The sequence below is a fragment of the Carassius auratus genome, unplaced genomic scaffold (assembly GCF_003368295.1).
Source record: "Carassius auratus strain Wakin unplaced genomic scaffold, ASM336829v1 scaf_tig00215565, whole genome shotgun sequence".
Lineage (NCBI taxonomy): Eukaryota > Metazoa > Chordata > Actinopteri > Cypriniformes > Cyprinidae > Carassius > Carassius auratus.
In genome coordinates, this window is record NW_020528142.1 from 1,797,512 (window position 1) to 1,813,668 (window position 16,157).

At 37.5% G+C, this 16,157-nt stretch overlaps 1 protein-coding gene across 1 annotated transcript in view; it reads left to right on the forward strand.

Moving 5' to 3' along the window:
• Nucleotides 1-633: 633 nt before the first annotated feature.
• nr3c2 (nuclear receptor subfamily 3, group C, member 2) overlaps nt 634-16,157 on the forward strand; it is a 75,172-nt gene continuing 59,648 nt past the window's right edge. Inside the window, exons 1-2 of the mRNA XM_026260618.1 lie at nt 634-1,013; nt 7,062-8,838. Of these exons, the coding sequence (XP_026116403.1) occupies nt 7,082-8,838 (1,757 nt within the window). The 5' untranslated portion in view covers nt 634-1,013; nt 7,062-7,081. The remainder of the gene's footprint in view (nt 1,014-7,061; nt 8,839-16,157) is intronic.

Below are 16,157 nucleotides of genomic sequence, written 5' to 3' on the forward strand. Positions count from 1 at the left end.
TAGGAGTTTTTAACTAAACTCAAAATCATAAGATCCAACTTGCCTGACAAATAATACACCTATCGTCTTGTTTATCTTCCTTTAGAATGCAGGTATAATCACACAACTTTAAGAGACCACTTAAGTATGACATTACTGGGGCTGGCGATCAAATTATTATTATTATTTTTATTTTATTTTGTGTGTGTGTGTGCTTATACTTCAAACAGTTTATTTATAGTCATTTAATGCTTAATCAATCCAGTTCTGACTCTTTGCTCAGTGCTCCGCTTGTGCAGATGACAACATTTATAGTTGCATTTCCAGCCTTTAAATATGTACACTTTATTATTATTATTATTATTCTGCAGTATGACATTTTTATAAGTTTGTGATTGCACAGTGCATGGTTTAATTAAACTAAATCATGATTAAACGATCTAGTTTTATCGAGTAACATTTAGTAAGTTCCACGCACTTAAATGTTTGAACATCCATTTGTCCTAGATGCACAGGTTAGCGGCTGCGTAATCAAACTACCTTGCCCTACTTCTGGATGTAGAGCTGTATATACCTGAGCGCACCCATCGCCCCATCCCATCCCTCCCTCCCTCCCTCCCTCCTCTCGCTCGAGCTCTCATTGCAGTAGGAGGGTCCATGTGCACACAGTGACGTCGCTACGCAAGTCTGTCTGAGTCCTCCGCTGTTTGTATTAGTCTTCAGTTGGGCGCCTTCAACAATCTAGAAGCAATGTGCACGTAAACAGAAAACAAACGACAGGACGTCTCGGTGAAGTCTCTGATGACTGTACTGCTAATGCGCTGTCGTTAAGGGTCTCGCGTCATGCGCGCGGCAGTGTGCGGTGCGTTCAGCTGTCACAACTGAAACTAGTATATGCAAGCAGTCGCAACACTGGGAATACTTCTAAACACAACTTAACGCCACTGTTTGATGTCATTCTCTCCGTTTTTTTGCATTGGATTACTAGTGAGCAGAAGCAGAGATAACTGTCACCATTGGATGTCGTAATTACGGTAAGATGTCTTAATATTATTAATATTAGCATTATATCGCTGGAGAACAGATAAGTCATATCTGAAGGTATTGCAAATGCAGAGCGTTTCAAACTTGTCTAAAACTTGCAAATTTGTGACAAACGATGTTTCACATGACAGGACCCCTGTGCTGTGCATGAAGAGCAGGCACTTTAAAGCAATGAAAAGAAAAAGAAAGAAAAAAGAAAACAACAACACAAGAATTAAATCAATCAATTAGTAACATCTTTGCATAACATTGTAACATTGTTTTCGGTTAAACTAACTAAATCCTCGCAGCAGTCAGGATTTATATGAGTGAATACTGTTTAACGCATCGCCATTGCTAACGCTTTCCATCAAATCTTGCCTACAACATGTTTTAAATAGTTACATCAAAGCTTAGCGCGATCTCGTGAGAAGTTCTTCACGGGATATATTATGTATATGTAACGTTAATATCATCCTTTCTTATTTACTGTAGCTACGTCTGCTAGAAGTCAGAGCATCTAGAGTTGAGTGCAACTGAAAGTTTATTCAGCCAGATGGGACTCAAAATTATGAGTGATGTTCACATACAGTACGAACACAGGCGAATACGATTTATTATTGTGTAAATGCACGCGCACCTCCTGCATATTTATCCCGCATATTTAAGCATAGCCTACTTGATTCACGTGACGTCATGCGATGAATAAAGTGCACCGCGACGATATTTAAACAGGGGCTCTTTTGCAGAAGAAACAACTGCGTCACATTCATCATTCTGGAGGTCGCTGTGCAATGCAGCATGAAGTTTCACGCATTCGAACCTACTCGTAAAGTTGACTAAGTTTTTACAGACTACGCAAAGAGCAAGGTCGTAATTCAGAGATTTTAAAGATCGTAGCAGAGATATTGTGGCTACAAAGCTTATTAATAAATGTCTGACAGCGACGGGACCATTCTGTGAGTGGCGTGATAAACTCTTGGCGACTGTGTGTCTAGTTCTGTCCAGTGGCTTGACGCTAAACTACGGTATCGTGGGAAGAAGACGATAGGGAGGGGGAAAAACACAAAACAAAACAAAAACATCGAACTACGTCAAAGTTTAAAGCAGCACTGTCATCACCATATGACTTTGCTTTTAAAAGTGCGATGCTTAATGAGCTACATGTAGCTACAGAAGAACTATCAGTTCCAGTCTTAGGACAGATTGTGAAAGAAGTCTGTATGTACTGTACATGACTGACAGTTTAAACTCTTAAAGAACGCGGTTCTGCCCCATCTTTAGTTCCTCCCCTAATGCTCGTGTGTGTGGTCGGTTTGCTTTCTCCTCTTGGTGCTGTCAACAATGTGAGAAATTCACTTTTTTTTTCTTTTGCCCCAAGCCATAAATAAATAAATAAAATATTACATACGTGAAATTGAACAAATGTGCAATGCATTAAATCCTGCACTCTGTTTTCAGATTTAAACCAGTTGTTTATGCACTGATGCAGTCTCTGCTTTGTAAGTCTCAGTCCAATTTTTATTTTTTTATTTTTTTTTTTTGGAAGCTTGTTCAGGCTGCCAGCACCAAGATGAATTACTTACAGGCTATTTGGAATTTTAGAAGGTGCACACATTTGTCATTTTAACATAACTAAATGTAACACTGCTAAAATGAGTCCTTAAATAATATCGTTGCCATCTGAGGGACAGAAGGATTCACTTTTGTTAGTTAAACATATGTTCAAAGATAATGTACCATAGAAAAATAATTTTATATCCTTTCTGTTTTTCTAGAAATATAAAATAATATTACTATATATACAGTAGATATATACATATTACTACTGCTAATAATAATAATCCATAAAGGATTATAGAACAAAGGAATTACACATTCTATAATAAACTATAATAAATACAAAATATTATCACCAGTAATGAGACTGCCTGACAGTAGGCTAAAGTGCCATTAACACTTTGAACATAATATAACTGTATGTGCGTGGATGTACAGTATATGAAGGGCAGAGGCACATTTTTATGAACTTGACCTATTATCATCCCTCCTACACTTTTGTGTTTTAGCAGGTAAAGGACTTTTTATGGTGCAGAAAGATAGCAGCTGATGTTAGAGAGTGCGGCAAAGTAAAGCACGGGGATTTGCTTGGAAAAAAGGTTACCTGCTAGGTCACAATTTATATTCAATGAGAGGGCGAGTGAATTCCATGAAAACTACCTTGAATGTGGATCACTACTCCTGATGTCTGCAGAGGCAGTGCCATATGGAAGCAGATTAGACTCAATAATAATTCACGCAAAAGACACGATGCACTCATGCGTATCCCATTCCACATTCATGAAACCCAATTCACGTGTACGAAATTTTTATTTCAACAAAAACCTTATATATAAATAAAATACTTTTCACAAATTCAAAACACAATTCACAGATGTACAACTGTATACAAATATGTGGAATATTTAAAATTCACGAGTTCATCACGGACTGTGAATGTGTGAATTGCTTTGGTTTTGTGTGTATTTTTTTAGACTTTTCTGGAAGCAAACTCCTCCCACACGGGACACTCATACTCTATAGCCAATCAGATTTGAGCCTGTTGATCGACCGATCATAACCCACTGTGGGCGTGCCTACCTGGATGTTACGTCATCAGCGCGAGACCACGGTTCAAGTCACGGCAGGGGTTCGTGCAGTTGAGTGTTTCATTTTAGGCAACTAACCTTGTAAAGATGTATTGTTGTATCTTTACATGCTTAAAACTTGCAAGTAAAATCGGTCATTTAGACAATCATTAACAAGACCAGTGTAAGCCAGCAGCTGCTATGAATACAGATAGTGTTGCAAAAAATGCAGCTGTCTTGTGTCAGCCACAGTGTTTCGTATATTGGCCAAAATGAAGAAATAATTCTGTTTTTGTTCAGCAACGCCCACTTAGCGCTGAGCCTGCCCTAATCATCATAACTTAAATAAAGATGAATAGACCTCAGGAGAACTCAGTGTATGATTAACGATATGTTTGTAATTACCACTTGTACAAGAGGATGCAGTGTTTATTATTACACAATAATTGGTTTCCATGCATTCTTCAGGATTTAAACACCAAAATCTGGCACGTCCTGACAGAGAGAGACATAGTGAAGACTGAATCTAAAATATTTGATTAATTAACTTTTCACATAATGTATTACATGTATTTATTATTCGGCCATGAAATTACAATGCTAAATACTCTAAATGGGACACTATACTAGCTTATTCTGTAAATTCAGTGTAAAAGAGGTTTGAATTCTTTTTGACTGAAGAACTTCTAGCACAGTGTCAAACTGGTATCGAGCCAATCTCAGCTGTAGTTGTGCTGCGTTTGTACTCCGTCATAATCTTCAAATCATATTTCATATTACAGGCACAGTATAATTAATCATGGCCATTTCATTCCCCAAATAATCAGAAACTTTAATAAACTTCAACTTTAATAAATTAATAAATCTTATACAGCCACTGTAAAAACTGACTTGTTTTTAATGTTTTATTTCTGACATAAAACAATAACAAGAACATTTAACAATGCATAACAAAGCTTTATGCCTTAACATGAGCAAAGTCATAGGGTACCATTCTAAAATAAATTTAGTAATAATGCACAACTAAAAAAATCTGGCGAAACTCTCAAAATGGATGGGGGTGCAACATGTCTGTTTTGAAAGAGTTCCAGTTCCAGATAAAACTTCTAGATTCATATCACCTCATAACTTGTTGTAAGGTGTTGTCTCTGTAATTTGTATATCATCAGCCCCACAATTCTGGAATAAATAGTATTTGCAGCATAAACAAATTAAAATAAAATGTACATGGTTTCCAATGTGTGAATGTTATTACACACATCACCAGCTGAATGCATGTCATCCCAAGATTTTATACACAAGACAAGCTCTGCTGTGACAGCTTTTTCATGTCCTCAGTAAACAAAAACAGAAGAGACTGCTTGAAAAATATCCAAAAACTATATTTTCATAATCTTCTATTTATTTATGACATGTCCGATTCCTATCAGCAAAACCTTATTTTATGAATCTAATATCTTTATGTGGTATCCACATGAATATTGATTATATATTAAATAACCAGAAGAATCGATTAATATTAAATCATAACACACTCTGGAATAAACAGCAGCCTCTGGGTTACACTGGTCAAGTTAATGAGTGTGTCTAAATGACTGATTTTACTTCCAAGTTTTAAGTAAGCATGCAAAGATAAAACAATACAACTTTAAAAGGGTAGTTACCTGAAATTAAACAATCAAATACACAAACCTCTGCTCTGCTGAACTGTGACTTGAACCATGGTCTCACGCTAATGATGTACCATCCAGGTAGGCATGCCCACAGCGGATTATGATTGGTCAATCAACAGGCTTAAATCTGATTGGCTAAAGAGTAAGATGTGTGTGGGAGGAGTTTGCTACCAGGAAAGTCTCAAAAATACACACATAAATCCAAGGCGATTCACACATTCACAGTCCATGATTTAATGTTTTTTTTTTTTTTTTTGCACACAGTTGTACATCTGTGAATTGGGTTTTGTTTTTGTGAAATATATTTTATGAATATTTATTCTTATTTTGTGCATGTGAATTAGATTTTCTTTTTTTTTTCATGAATTAGGATCCGCATGTGTGCACTGTGTCTTTTGCATGAATTATTATTGAGCACTGTTGGGAACGTTACTTTAAAAAAGTAATTAGTTATAGTTACTCACTACTTGTTAGTAACTGAATTACTCTATAATAAAAGTAACTCGTTACCAGGGAAAGTAACTATTTGCGTTACTGTAAAAAAATAAAGTTGTTATATGTCAAAGAATTTTTTTTGAAGTCAGTTGAAATGAGTAGAACAGACAGGTGTTCGTTCATAACTTTCGATATTTATTGCACGTCAAAAGACAGCAGTTTTATTCTGCACTTCAAGTATTATCTTTGTTAGAAAAGTGTTCTTGGCCACTAGCTTTGTAGATGTGTGTGTCACACATTATATGCATGTTCTTGCCTTTGAATTTGAAGTAGTGCATATCTCCAGCTTGAAAATGCCAACTTTTCATTGGATTGCTCCTGACTCGCCATCTCTGCTGTGAATCTCTCTTTAGCTGTTGCGTTCGTGCGTGTGTTTGGCGCCGCTGGCGTAAAAACACTGGCTCTGATTGGCTACCATGAAACAAATGACTCTGCCTTAGCCAATCATAATAGCTTATCTTGTTATTAACCCACCTCCTTACTCGCTGTGTGAGCCAGGGCTGCGTTCGGATAAATCAATGCACAGTAACGCACCGCATTTTACGTCCAGTAATGTTAACGGCATTGTAACGACGGGAAAAGTAATTAGTTAGATTACCCCGTTACTGAAAAAATAACATCTTACCTAACGGCGTTCTTTTAAACGGCGTTAAACCAAACACTGTTATTGAGTCTAATTTGCTTCCATAGTGCACTTCTCAAAGCAAAGACTTTCACAGTTAATTTACAAATTTGCTACTTTATAATGGATTCACATATCATGGTGGTAAAAAAAAAATATGTAAAAAAATTAATGTAAAATATTAAAACCTGGGAAAGGCTGGTTTAAAATATAACATCTCAGCAAGAGAAGATGGGGATGCACAGAGAGGGGTGGCCCTCACATTCTTAAAGACGAGGGCATTTGCAATACCATTTAATTAGCATTCCATTTAATTCTAAGGATAGAAATCGGTTATAAAAATAAATATATATATCTTTATTAAGTGCAGAAGAAAATTATATGCAATTTTTTTTTGCAAGATGTCTTAAAGCCCAACGAAACTTATACATAAATTATACATTTCTTTGTAATAACAAAACTGAAAACAGTAATTCTGTAATGAATTTTACAAAAACAGACAAATTAAACCAGAAATGAATAACAATTATGTGTGCACTTTGGTTTGACAGTCAGAGTAATGAAATTTCTTTGTTTATTGCTATATAAATATTGCTATTTAGAATGTAAAGTCTAAATGTTTTTAATTTATTGGTCCATTAGGTTTATCAAATGATCCAGGTATGGAGACTAAAAGATACCAAAGTTACTGCGAAGGGGCAAATGCAGAAAACAAATGGGCACAAATGCCGAACACCATGGAGTATTGCTGTTCTGCTGAAGAGAATCTGACAAACAGCGACGTGCTTATGGATATTGTTAACTCAAGCAATGCCCCTAACTCTGCCTGCAAGGACAACAACTTTAAAACTACAGAGACAACCATGCTTAGAGTTAATCAGAATCAACCATTACCTTTTCCCTCCTTCAAAAACTCCTTCCACAACCGCAAGTCGGAAACAGACTCAAAGGAGCTCTCCAAAACAGTTGCTGAGTCTATGGGCTTGTACATGAATGCTGCCAGGGAGGCAGACTTTAGCTTTGCCCAACAAGGTACTGCAGGAGGGCAGGGTAGCCCGGAGAAACTGTATCCTCTTTGTGGGAGAGCAACTGAAGACAGCCAGTCCAAAAAGACTGGGAGTCCAAAGATGAAAGCTCCCCCAGCTTCATTCCCACCTGGGGCCCAGCTACCCAATGGTGGCCCTCAGGAGTGCAATGTGGTCTCTGCCTCAGTGCCCTTTGCACTGTCCACTGCTCTTTCGTGCAGCACTGATGGATCTGGACCCATGTCTAGTCCTACCGGACACAACATGGTGTCATCCACTACCAGCCCCACCTTCTTTGACTCTGATTGTCCATCTCTAGCTTCTGCCCGCAAAAACTTAACCCAAGGTCAACACACCAGTCCCAACATCTGTAGCCCTGTAAAGTCCAGAATGGTGGGGTCACCACCACTGGCCAGTCCGCTCAGCGTTATGAAGTCTCCAGTTTCCAGCCCTCATAGCATAGGTAGCGTGAGCTCACCGCTTTCCTGTAACACTAACATGAGATCATCCGTCTCAAGTCCAACAACATATGGAGGCAATACCTGTAACGTTAGACCATCCATCTCCAGTCCACCCACTGTTGGCAGCATGACCATGTCCAGTCCCAGGAACTCATCCAGGGGCTTCTCGGTCTCTAGCCCTCCCAGTGGATTGGGCCTAGTTCAGAATGATGTCAACAGCCCTGAGAGCCAAGAGCACGACTTCAAGGCATTCGAGTTCCCGAAGGTAGAAAATGTGGATGGGGAAATATTTAACATCGGCTTGGATGCTATGGGAGTGGCCAAATATATCAAAAACGAACCTGGCACTGATTACAGGAGTATGTGCCTAGGCAGCAGCAAAAGCGCCATGCCACATTCTCCTTTCATAACTCACATTAAAACAGAGCCGAACAGAGAGGTGACTTGTTCGAACCTCCAGTTTGTAGAGCCGCAGCACTCTCTAGGCTGCTTTCCATCTACAGAGACCACATACTTGTCTTTGAGGAATAATATTGACGAATATAGTCTTTCTGGGATCTTGGGACCTCCGGTTTCGTCTCTGAATGGCAACTATGAACCTGGTGTGTTTCCTAACAATGGCCTGACTAAGGGGATTAAACAGGAAACCAGTGATGGCAGCTATTACCAAGAGAATAATAATGTGCCCACGTCGGCTATTGTTGGCGTTAATTCAGGTGGACATTCATTTCATTACCAGATCGGAGCGCAAGGAACAATGTCGTTTTCACGCCACAATCTGCGGGACCAGACGAACCCCTTGTTGAATCTAATTTCTCCAGTTACTGGATTAATGGAGACGTGGAAAACTCGCCCAGGCCTGTCACAGGGCCCTCTCTCTGCCAGAGGGGATGGCTATCCAGGCTCTGTCTGCCTTACAGAAAACTTGGAAAGGTAAGACACACACAGGGAGTTTTTAATGTGTTGTAGTGTTGTTTTATGCTCAAACATTAGAATAATTCTATGCCCAAAAGAGAAGAAAAAAAAAAAAAAAAAACATGAAACCATGTGAGAATTAAACAAATGTTACAAATGCTGTGGAGACAATTTGCTAAAATTAGGCTAAATCAATTTCATTTGTCTGGAAGCTCCCAGTCAATATGATTAACTGACAGACAAATGGCTTGCTTTCAAAACATCCTCTCCACTTTAATGGGTAGGACTTACTGCTTTTGTGGTACATTAAATCTACACTTAAAACCAGCACATGTTCTCGACCCAACACTGGAGGACATTCGCTCTACTAAGCTCCCTTATAGGAGGGAAGCAAAGTTTCCTTCTTATCAGGACTTTGTCTGGGTCTGTGAACATAAGCATAACGTATTGTGTTGTTATCAGAAGGCCTTGGAAGATCTTGTGCAAAGAAGTGCGTCTTGTTATTGAGTCCAGTCATTATAGACCAGTGTCATACATTAATAATTAATGGTAGGTCAAGTACCTTTCTCTCAGAAACAATGATAAACAAGCAGTTTTTATGAAAGGCTTTTAAACAAACAATGGGAGAGATCGAAGAAGTTGCTTAATTAATCATTTGAGACAAGAAACTGATAATTTCTCACCCAGTGCTTCAGTGTAGAATTAACATGAGGATGCAACTTTTTTTGCGACCTTGTCCACTTTAGCCACTGCCATGTGAACACTGAATCAACTGCAGTGGGCCTTAGGAAATCCTCGGCAGATACTGAAGTCATCAATGTTTGCTTACCAGACTTTAAATTATACGGTTGCATAATTTCTTTAACAAGCTTGCAAAGTGCAGGAAGCCCTAAACTGTTCTATAAAGCATATCCCATCTGACAGTCAAAACTTTTCTAAGAGTCAGATGTTTGTAGAGTTAACTGAGTGATACATTGAACCCCCTTTTCAGAATGTGTTCATTTGATGCTATTCTGAGACGAGGCAATTACAGCTAGCCGAGCTCTAGCAGTATAGCTAATGATTTTCACCCCATCCCAGATGTCCTCTGAAACAGTCAGCCAAGCACTCATTCAAAATAGAGTGTCTTTTTTACCACTCTAATGATATCAGGAAATGTGAAACGCTAAGTTGGCTAACGAGAGAGCGTAAATGTGTAAGTTGTCTCTAGGTTTGTAGCTTTGTCATGTATTTTTGGGCAAAATAGTTATAGTGAGTCTACCTTGAATGTTATTTAAGCAGACCTTTGAAAAAAAAGTCTGTTTACTTAAGAGTGTGGATTTAAGCTGAGCCCACCACTGTAGCATCATCTATTATGAAGCAGTCCCTTCTGACTGGCTACTAGGCTACAGTGAATTATTTAAGTTTATGATTTGTGTAGCATTACATAGCACTCTTATTTAATTGTTAATGTATGTGTACAGTTCTTTTTGGATAAGAGGTTACAGGGAATGTGGTCAAGCAGGCTTGCTATTCAATCTAGGCAATCTTTTTTAAATCTAGTTTAACGTTAATTAAAAAATTGAGAAGTTATACATAAGATATTTTCACGTAGTATATTATTGTTAATTTTGAATTGTTCAGAAACATTTCACTATCAATTTTTTTGTAGAAACCAAAATACATTGATAAGATCAAAAACAACATTTATTTGAAATCAGAATCTTTTTGTAACTTTTTGTATAATTGTCTTTACTGTCACTTTTGATCAATTGAATGCATCCACGCTAAATAGCGTATCAATGAAAAAAAATCATTATTGATCCCAAACTATATATACACACACACACACACACACTCACACACACACACACAATCATGTAAACAAGTTAACAAGGGTTATCTACGATCAAGAAAAATTCATTTTTAGTTTTACCCAGGACCTTGACACTCATAATAATTTGCCTTTGGGCCCTGCAAAGTTCTGATGTTCTCCCTATCTTCCTCTCTCTCTCTCTCTCTCTCTCTCAATGGTTCTATGCTGTCACTGAGTTTAAATCAATAGCCATGACTGAGTGACAGAAGCGGAAGGCACTGATCTAAAACCTTCTTTTTCCATTTGTAACTGAAAGGTTAATATTCAGGTTCTATAGGGATGTCAGCTAGGTAAGAGTAAAAAGGACTACAAATATAGATAACAAGCTACAGTATGAAAGTTACAATGATACAGCAGTTTCCTTTAAAGGCAGCCTATATAGTGGCAGTCACATCGCTGCTGACAGGATCAAAGTCACCCTCAGCCTAATGAGATCAAGCTTAGCCAGAATGTCAGAGTAGATGACAGTCAGAGGTGGGATGGCTCACTGCCACGTCGGCCTCAGCTGGCCCTCAACATCACACATTACTCCTGGTCAGTCAATATCTCTGTATGTTTCCACTCTTTTCTTTCGTTTACTCTGTCTTTCTCTAATGTTTCTTTTTAATGTTGCCTCCTTCATAATCCATTAGGTTCGTCATAGGAGTCCTTTCTTTGATATCAGCATTAACTATAAGCCATTATTGAATCAATCACATGTTATAACTCAGAAAAAAAGTAAGAGAGAAAAGCAAGCAAGAAAATGACACAGGCAGTAAAGTGGGGGTGGGGAGAGAAAAACTGTTTGGTGCCTTCAAGCTGTGCATGGTAGCGTAAGGGAAATCTCTTCTTGCCTTTGTTTTTCTCTTTCCTACACTGATGAAAAAGTGCTGCCAAAATGCAACCTGCAGTGATACTTCCGTTACAACTTTTTGAACCACTCTGAATGTAATTATTGATAAAGAATATAGTTGAAACTGACATGCCGTCAAATCAAATGACAGAATTAGTGAAAAGTGCAAAGTGTTACAATTTAGTTATGCATGGTAACCAGTAGAATACATTTGAAAGTACGTCTTAATAATATGTGGAATAAATATTCTTTATCAAGCAGAATTCCTTATGACTGGACTGAGTCTGCCAGAGCAGGCATGATAAGGAAGCAGCAGTTCAGGATGAAGAGAGGTCTTTGCTCTGGACTTTGGCCAACTCTCAATGTTCCTCCAGCAGATGAAAGGGCATATCCCTGTGAGAGCACTAATGAGCTCTTAATTGTATGTTCTTCTACAAAATTAATGGCCAGCGTAAATTTGATAAATTTGGACGTGGCTGGATACTAATATACCAATTATATCCCAACCTCACAAAATCTGTCCCTCTCCATGATGGGCTGCAGACAGGGGCAACACCTCTGTTCATTTGTGACGGGAAGCAGAAATGGGAAGAAGTGGGAAATGGAAGTGAGAAGTGTGGGGAGTATGGAGAGACTTTCCTCTGGGTTCTGCACCAAGTGATGGAAACTATTTAATTGCTTTTTTGGGAGTAACAAATGTCTGTGTAGATCAATATTGCTTTGCAATTCTACCTGTCAATTTAATCCCAAACCTTATAAAATGTTATTGTGCAGGAAGTCATTATGTGTTCCTATGACTTACAGGAAATCACTTCAGCCACCTGTTCATCACTTATTAAACGCTTCCCTAACTTTTAAAAAAGTTTTAAAGTGATTTTTTTTTTTTGTTAAGAGTCAGTTCACCCAAAAATGAAAATTGTGTTAGTAATTGGTCACCCTCATGTAGTTCCAAACCGGCATGACTTCATTTCTTCTAAAGAACACAATAGATGATATTTCGAGAAAAGTCTATACAGTGGAATTCAGTGCTTACTGGATTCAGTGGTTCTGTGTTCCACAGAATAAATAAATTCATACTCGTTTGGATTGACTTGAGTAATAATACAATTTTATTTTATCTCTTTAAGCATTATACAGTACAGGGTCAACCTAGTGCACTAAGAAGTGCAGCGGCACAAAAAAAAATATATATATATATATAAATAAAAAAAATTCCAGTTCACAGATGCATTAATATGAAGCAGAAAATGTTCGTATTTAGAGTAGTAAGTTTGCAGGCAGTTTTTATTTTATGATATACATCAACAACATTTCAAATGAATTATTAATTACAAAGTCTGATGTACTGTACTTTAAAATATTTAATACAAACAGATTGTAAATATTGAATGCTTTTGGCTAGTTGCTTCTGTTTTTTTTACATCATGATAGTGTATCACGATGTGTGATCACATGTAGAAAATGATGAGTTTGTTGCCTAATCACTTCAATTGATTGCCAATAGCAAAGTAATATTTGGGATATTTCGAAGGGTGTTAAATTATCTTGAATCCAACACACACACAAGCTCACACAAGTATGCTTTGCACAAAAGTGCAATTACTGTATGTTTGGGATTCTGAGTTTGAAATGGCTGTCCTCATTTGAACTTCTTCCTCAAACAGTATTTGTTAGTGCTGGGCCAGATTCTTTCAAGGTAGTCCTGGCATATCTACCCACATTACACCAGTACCAATCCTTCATACAGATTAAGATCTCTATTATTTACTAGCATGTGGCCAAGCCACACAATAAATAATACAACAAACCCTTGAAAAAAATCATGACAGTAAGATGTAAGACAGTAAGTGTCTATATATAAGTGACCATAATTTATTGTGTAAACACTTTATAAGGACATTTAGGCAGATGAAACATTGTATTGAAAATGACAATTTAAGTCCTTTAATGTTGTCAATTTAAGTTCTTTAATGTGTGCATGAATTCCAAAAATGTAAGAATATGATGATCTGAGATACAAATTCTTAAGCGTGATTTTTCCTCATAAGGATTCAGTAGAGAATACAAACAAATTCTTTGAAGCAGTGAGTTGCAAGCAGACTGAGACTTCACAAACAATCCAGAGTGTTATTTGAATGCATTCTTTGATTCATTTGAATCAAAAGCGCTGCATAGGCAGGTCATGTGACCACTGCTACTTCTCACGGAGAGTCACAGCGCTGCTGTTTTCTGCTGTTAGCTGTGCATGACTGCACAAACAAAAGAGTAACTTGATTATTCTTGTCAAATTGTAGGTTGCTTAATTTTTTGAAAATAAGCTTAAGCACTTTCAAAAGCGGCTTAAGTTTGTGGATGAAACCAGGTGAATCAGACATGTGGTTTGGACTGATTGACAAATTCAGAAGCCGTTAATCAAACGGCACTTTGAATTTGAATGATAATTTTTAAGCCTGAGCTCCTGACAATGTGGGTCAAGCTCAGTTAAAAGGGAGACGCAAGGAGCAAGAATACGTTATATGTGTATTTTACTTGCTACACTCGCACAGGCCGACCATATGTTTAGTATGCTTGATAAATCTTTCAAAGTGGTCAACACTGTGGCATCAGACGTGGGAAACAAACACAAGCTCTGTTGGGCTTTGTTGGGTCTTGAGTTGCGCCCATAAAAATGAAAAGCCTTTTTGATATGACTATGCTGCAGGGTTCGCGCATAAACGTTGCATGCCCTGGAGACAGCCAGTGACACACTGAACCAGCAGGTAAAAAGACACAGGAAGGTGTCAGATGGCACTTTATAGAAAAGACACTATATCAAGTGTACACATCGGTAGTGCAGCCTCAAATACAAGAGTAAACCTCGGCAGGAAGTTCAGTGGCTTCTATTACAGGAAAGAAAAATGGTGGGGTTAAAAGAGCAACATGTGAATCTATACAGGTATTAAGCACAGTATTAAGAGATGGAACTTTATATTTCATAAAGTGCAATTTTATTTCTCGTACTGTAGTTTGCAATCTGCCAATTGTGACTTTACCTCACAATGTGACTTCTTGCAACCTTATTCTGCAGTTGTCAGTTCATTTCTTGTAATGTTACTATATGTTGCAATCACAAAATAATTTCTCACAATTATGACTTTATATCACACATTCGTTGCAAATCTATATTTTAGTATGACTTTATATGGCAAAGTGTGACTTTATTTCTTATTTTAAACAGTTACGACTTTATTTGTCATAATGTAACTGTAATAATAAAAACTCCATACTCATCGGGAAGAAGAAGGCGGGAACCGGCGGACAATCAACTGACATTTTAATGATTCAAAATAAACACAAAACAGTGCTCCAGCCCCTCACGGACGACTGGTGCGCGCAAATAAAAACCAAAACATAAAATAAGGCCCAGGCCTGGCCCTCTTTCGTCCTTCACTATCGTCGCTCCAGTTTTATATCCTTCCATCTCCTCTGTGGGACTCGAGACCGGCGGTGGGGCGCAGGTGTCGCGGATTTCCGAATCACTCTACCGGCCTCGCTCGTTCCCACATCTCTCGGCCCCGCCCCACTCGTCACAGTAAACATACATCAAAATTACACATTTATTTGTCATGTTTAGAGCTTTATTTCAAGTAACTACAACCTACTGTGTATCACACAAAATTGCTACTTTATATTTCACAATATGACTTTTTTTCTAATCTTAAACAGTTGCTACTTTATTTCTTGTAATGTACAACTAAATCTTGTGGTTATGAATTTATTTCTCATGATTATGATTTTTATTTCACACATAACTGCAACCTACTGTACTGTATATGTCTATTGCCACTTTATATTTTTTGTGTTACTTTATTTTGCTTTATACAACTTTATTTTTGTAATTTAACTAAATCTCACAATTGCAAATTTATCTTTTATGATTTTGACTAATTCATTCAACTAAAACCCACTGTATATATATCACAGTTGCAACTTTAAATTTATTTTTTATTTTAAACAATTATTGGCTTTATTTCTCATAATGTAAATATATCTAGAAATTGAAAATTTATTTCTCAAGATTACGACTTTATTTCACACAATTACAAATCTCTGTACACGTCACTATCATATTTTACAGCATGACTTATTTCTTATTAAAAAATATATTTTTAACCCTGAGGCAGTAAACAGCCGCCATGCAATTTGGAATATCATATTTAAATGAATCAGATAATAATTAAAACAAATCAATATAGAGAATGAATGAAAATGGATAACGGACATCTAGTTATGACTCTGTCTGGCATAAAGTATGTCTCAGCATTTCAATAGGGATTTCTGTCTATGGCAATTGTTTTGAACACTAATACCTGTATTTTGTAACTCATACTCATGAGTGTATTCAGAGCCTGTGGCTATATTGTGTTGTTTCTGCACACCTGATACACAGCTTTGAGGCTGCCCGGGGCTGAGTATACCAAACCGTCACATTTCACCACACTGTACTCGGCCAAGTTCACATTCTGTTTATTGCTTGCCTTTGGTTCTACTGTCATCAGTAATTTAGGGAGAGGCACTTCGTCTTTTACGAGAGATTTGTATTTGCCTAATCAGAGAAAGAGAGACATGTGGCAGTTTGTTTTGTCTTAAGGAAATCTGAATTTGTCTCAA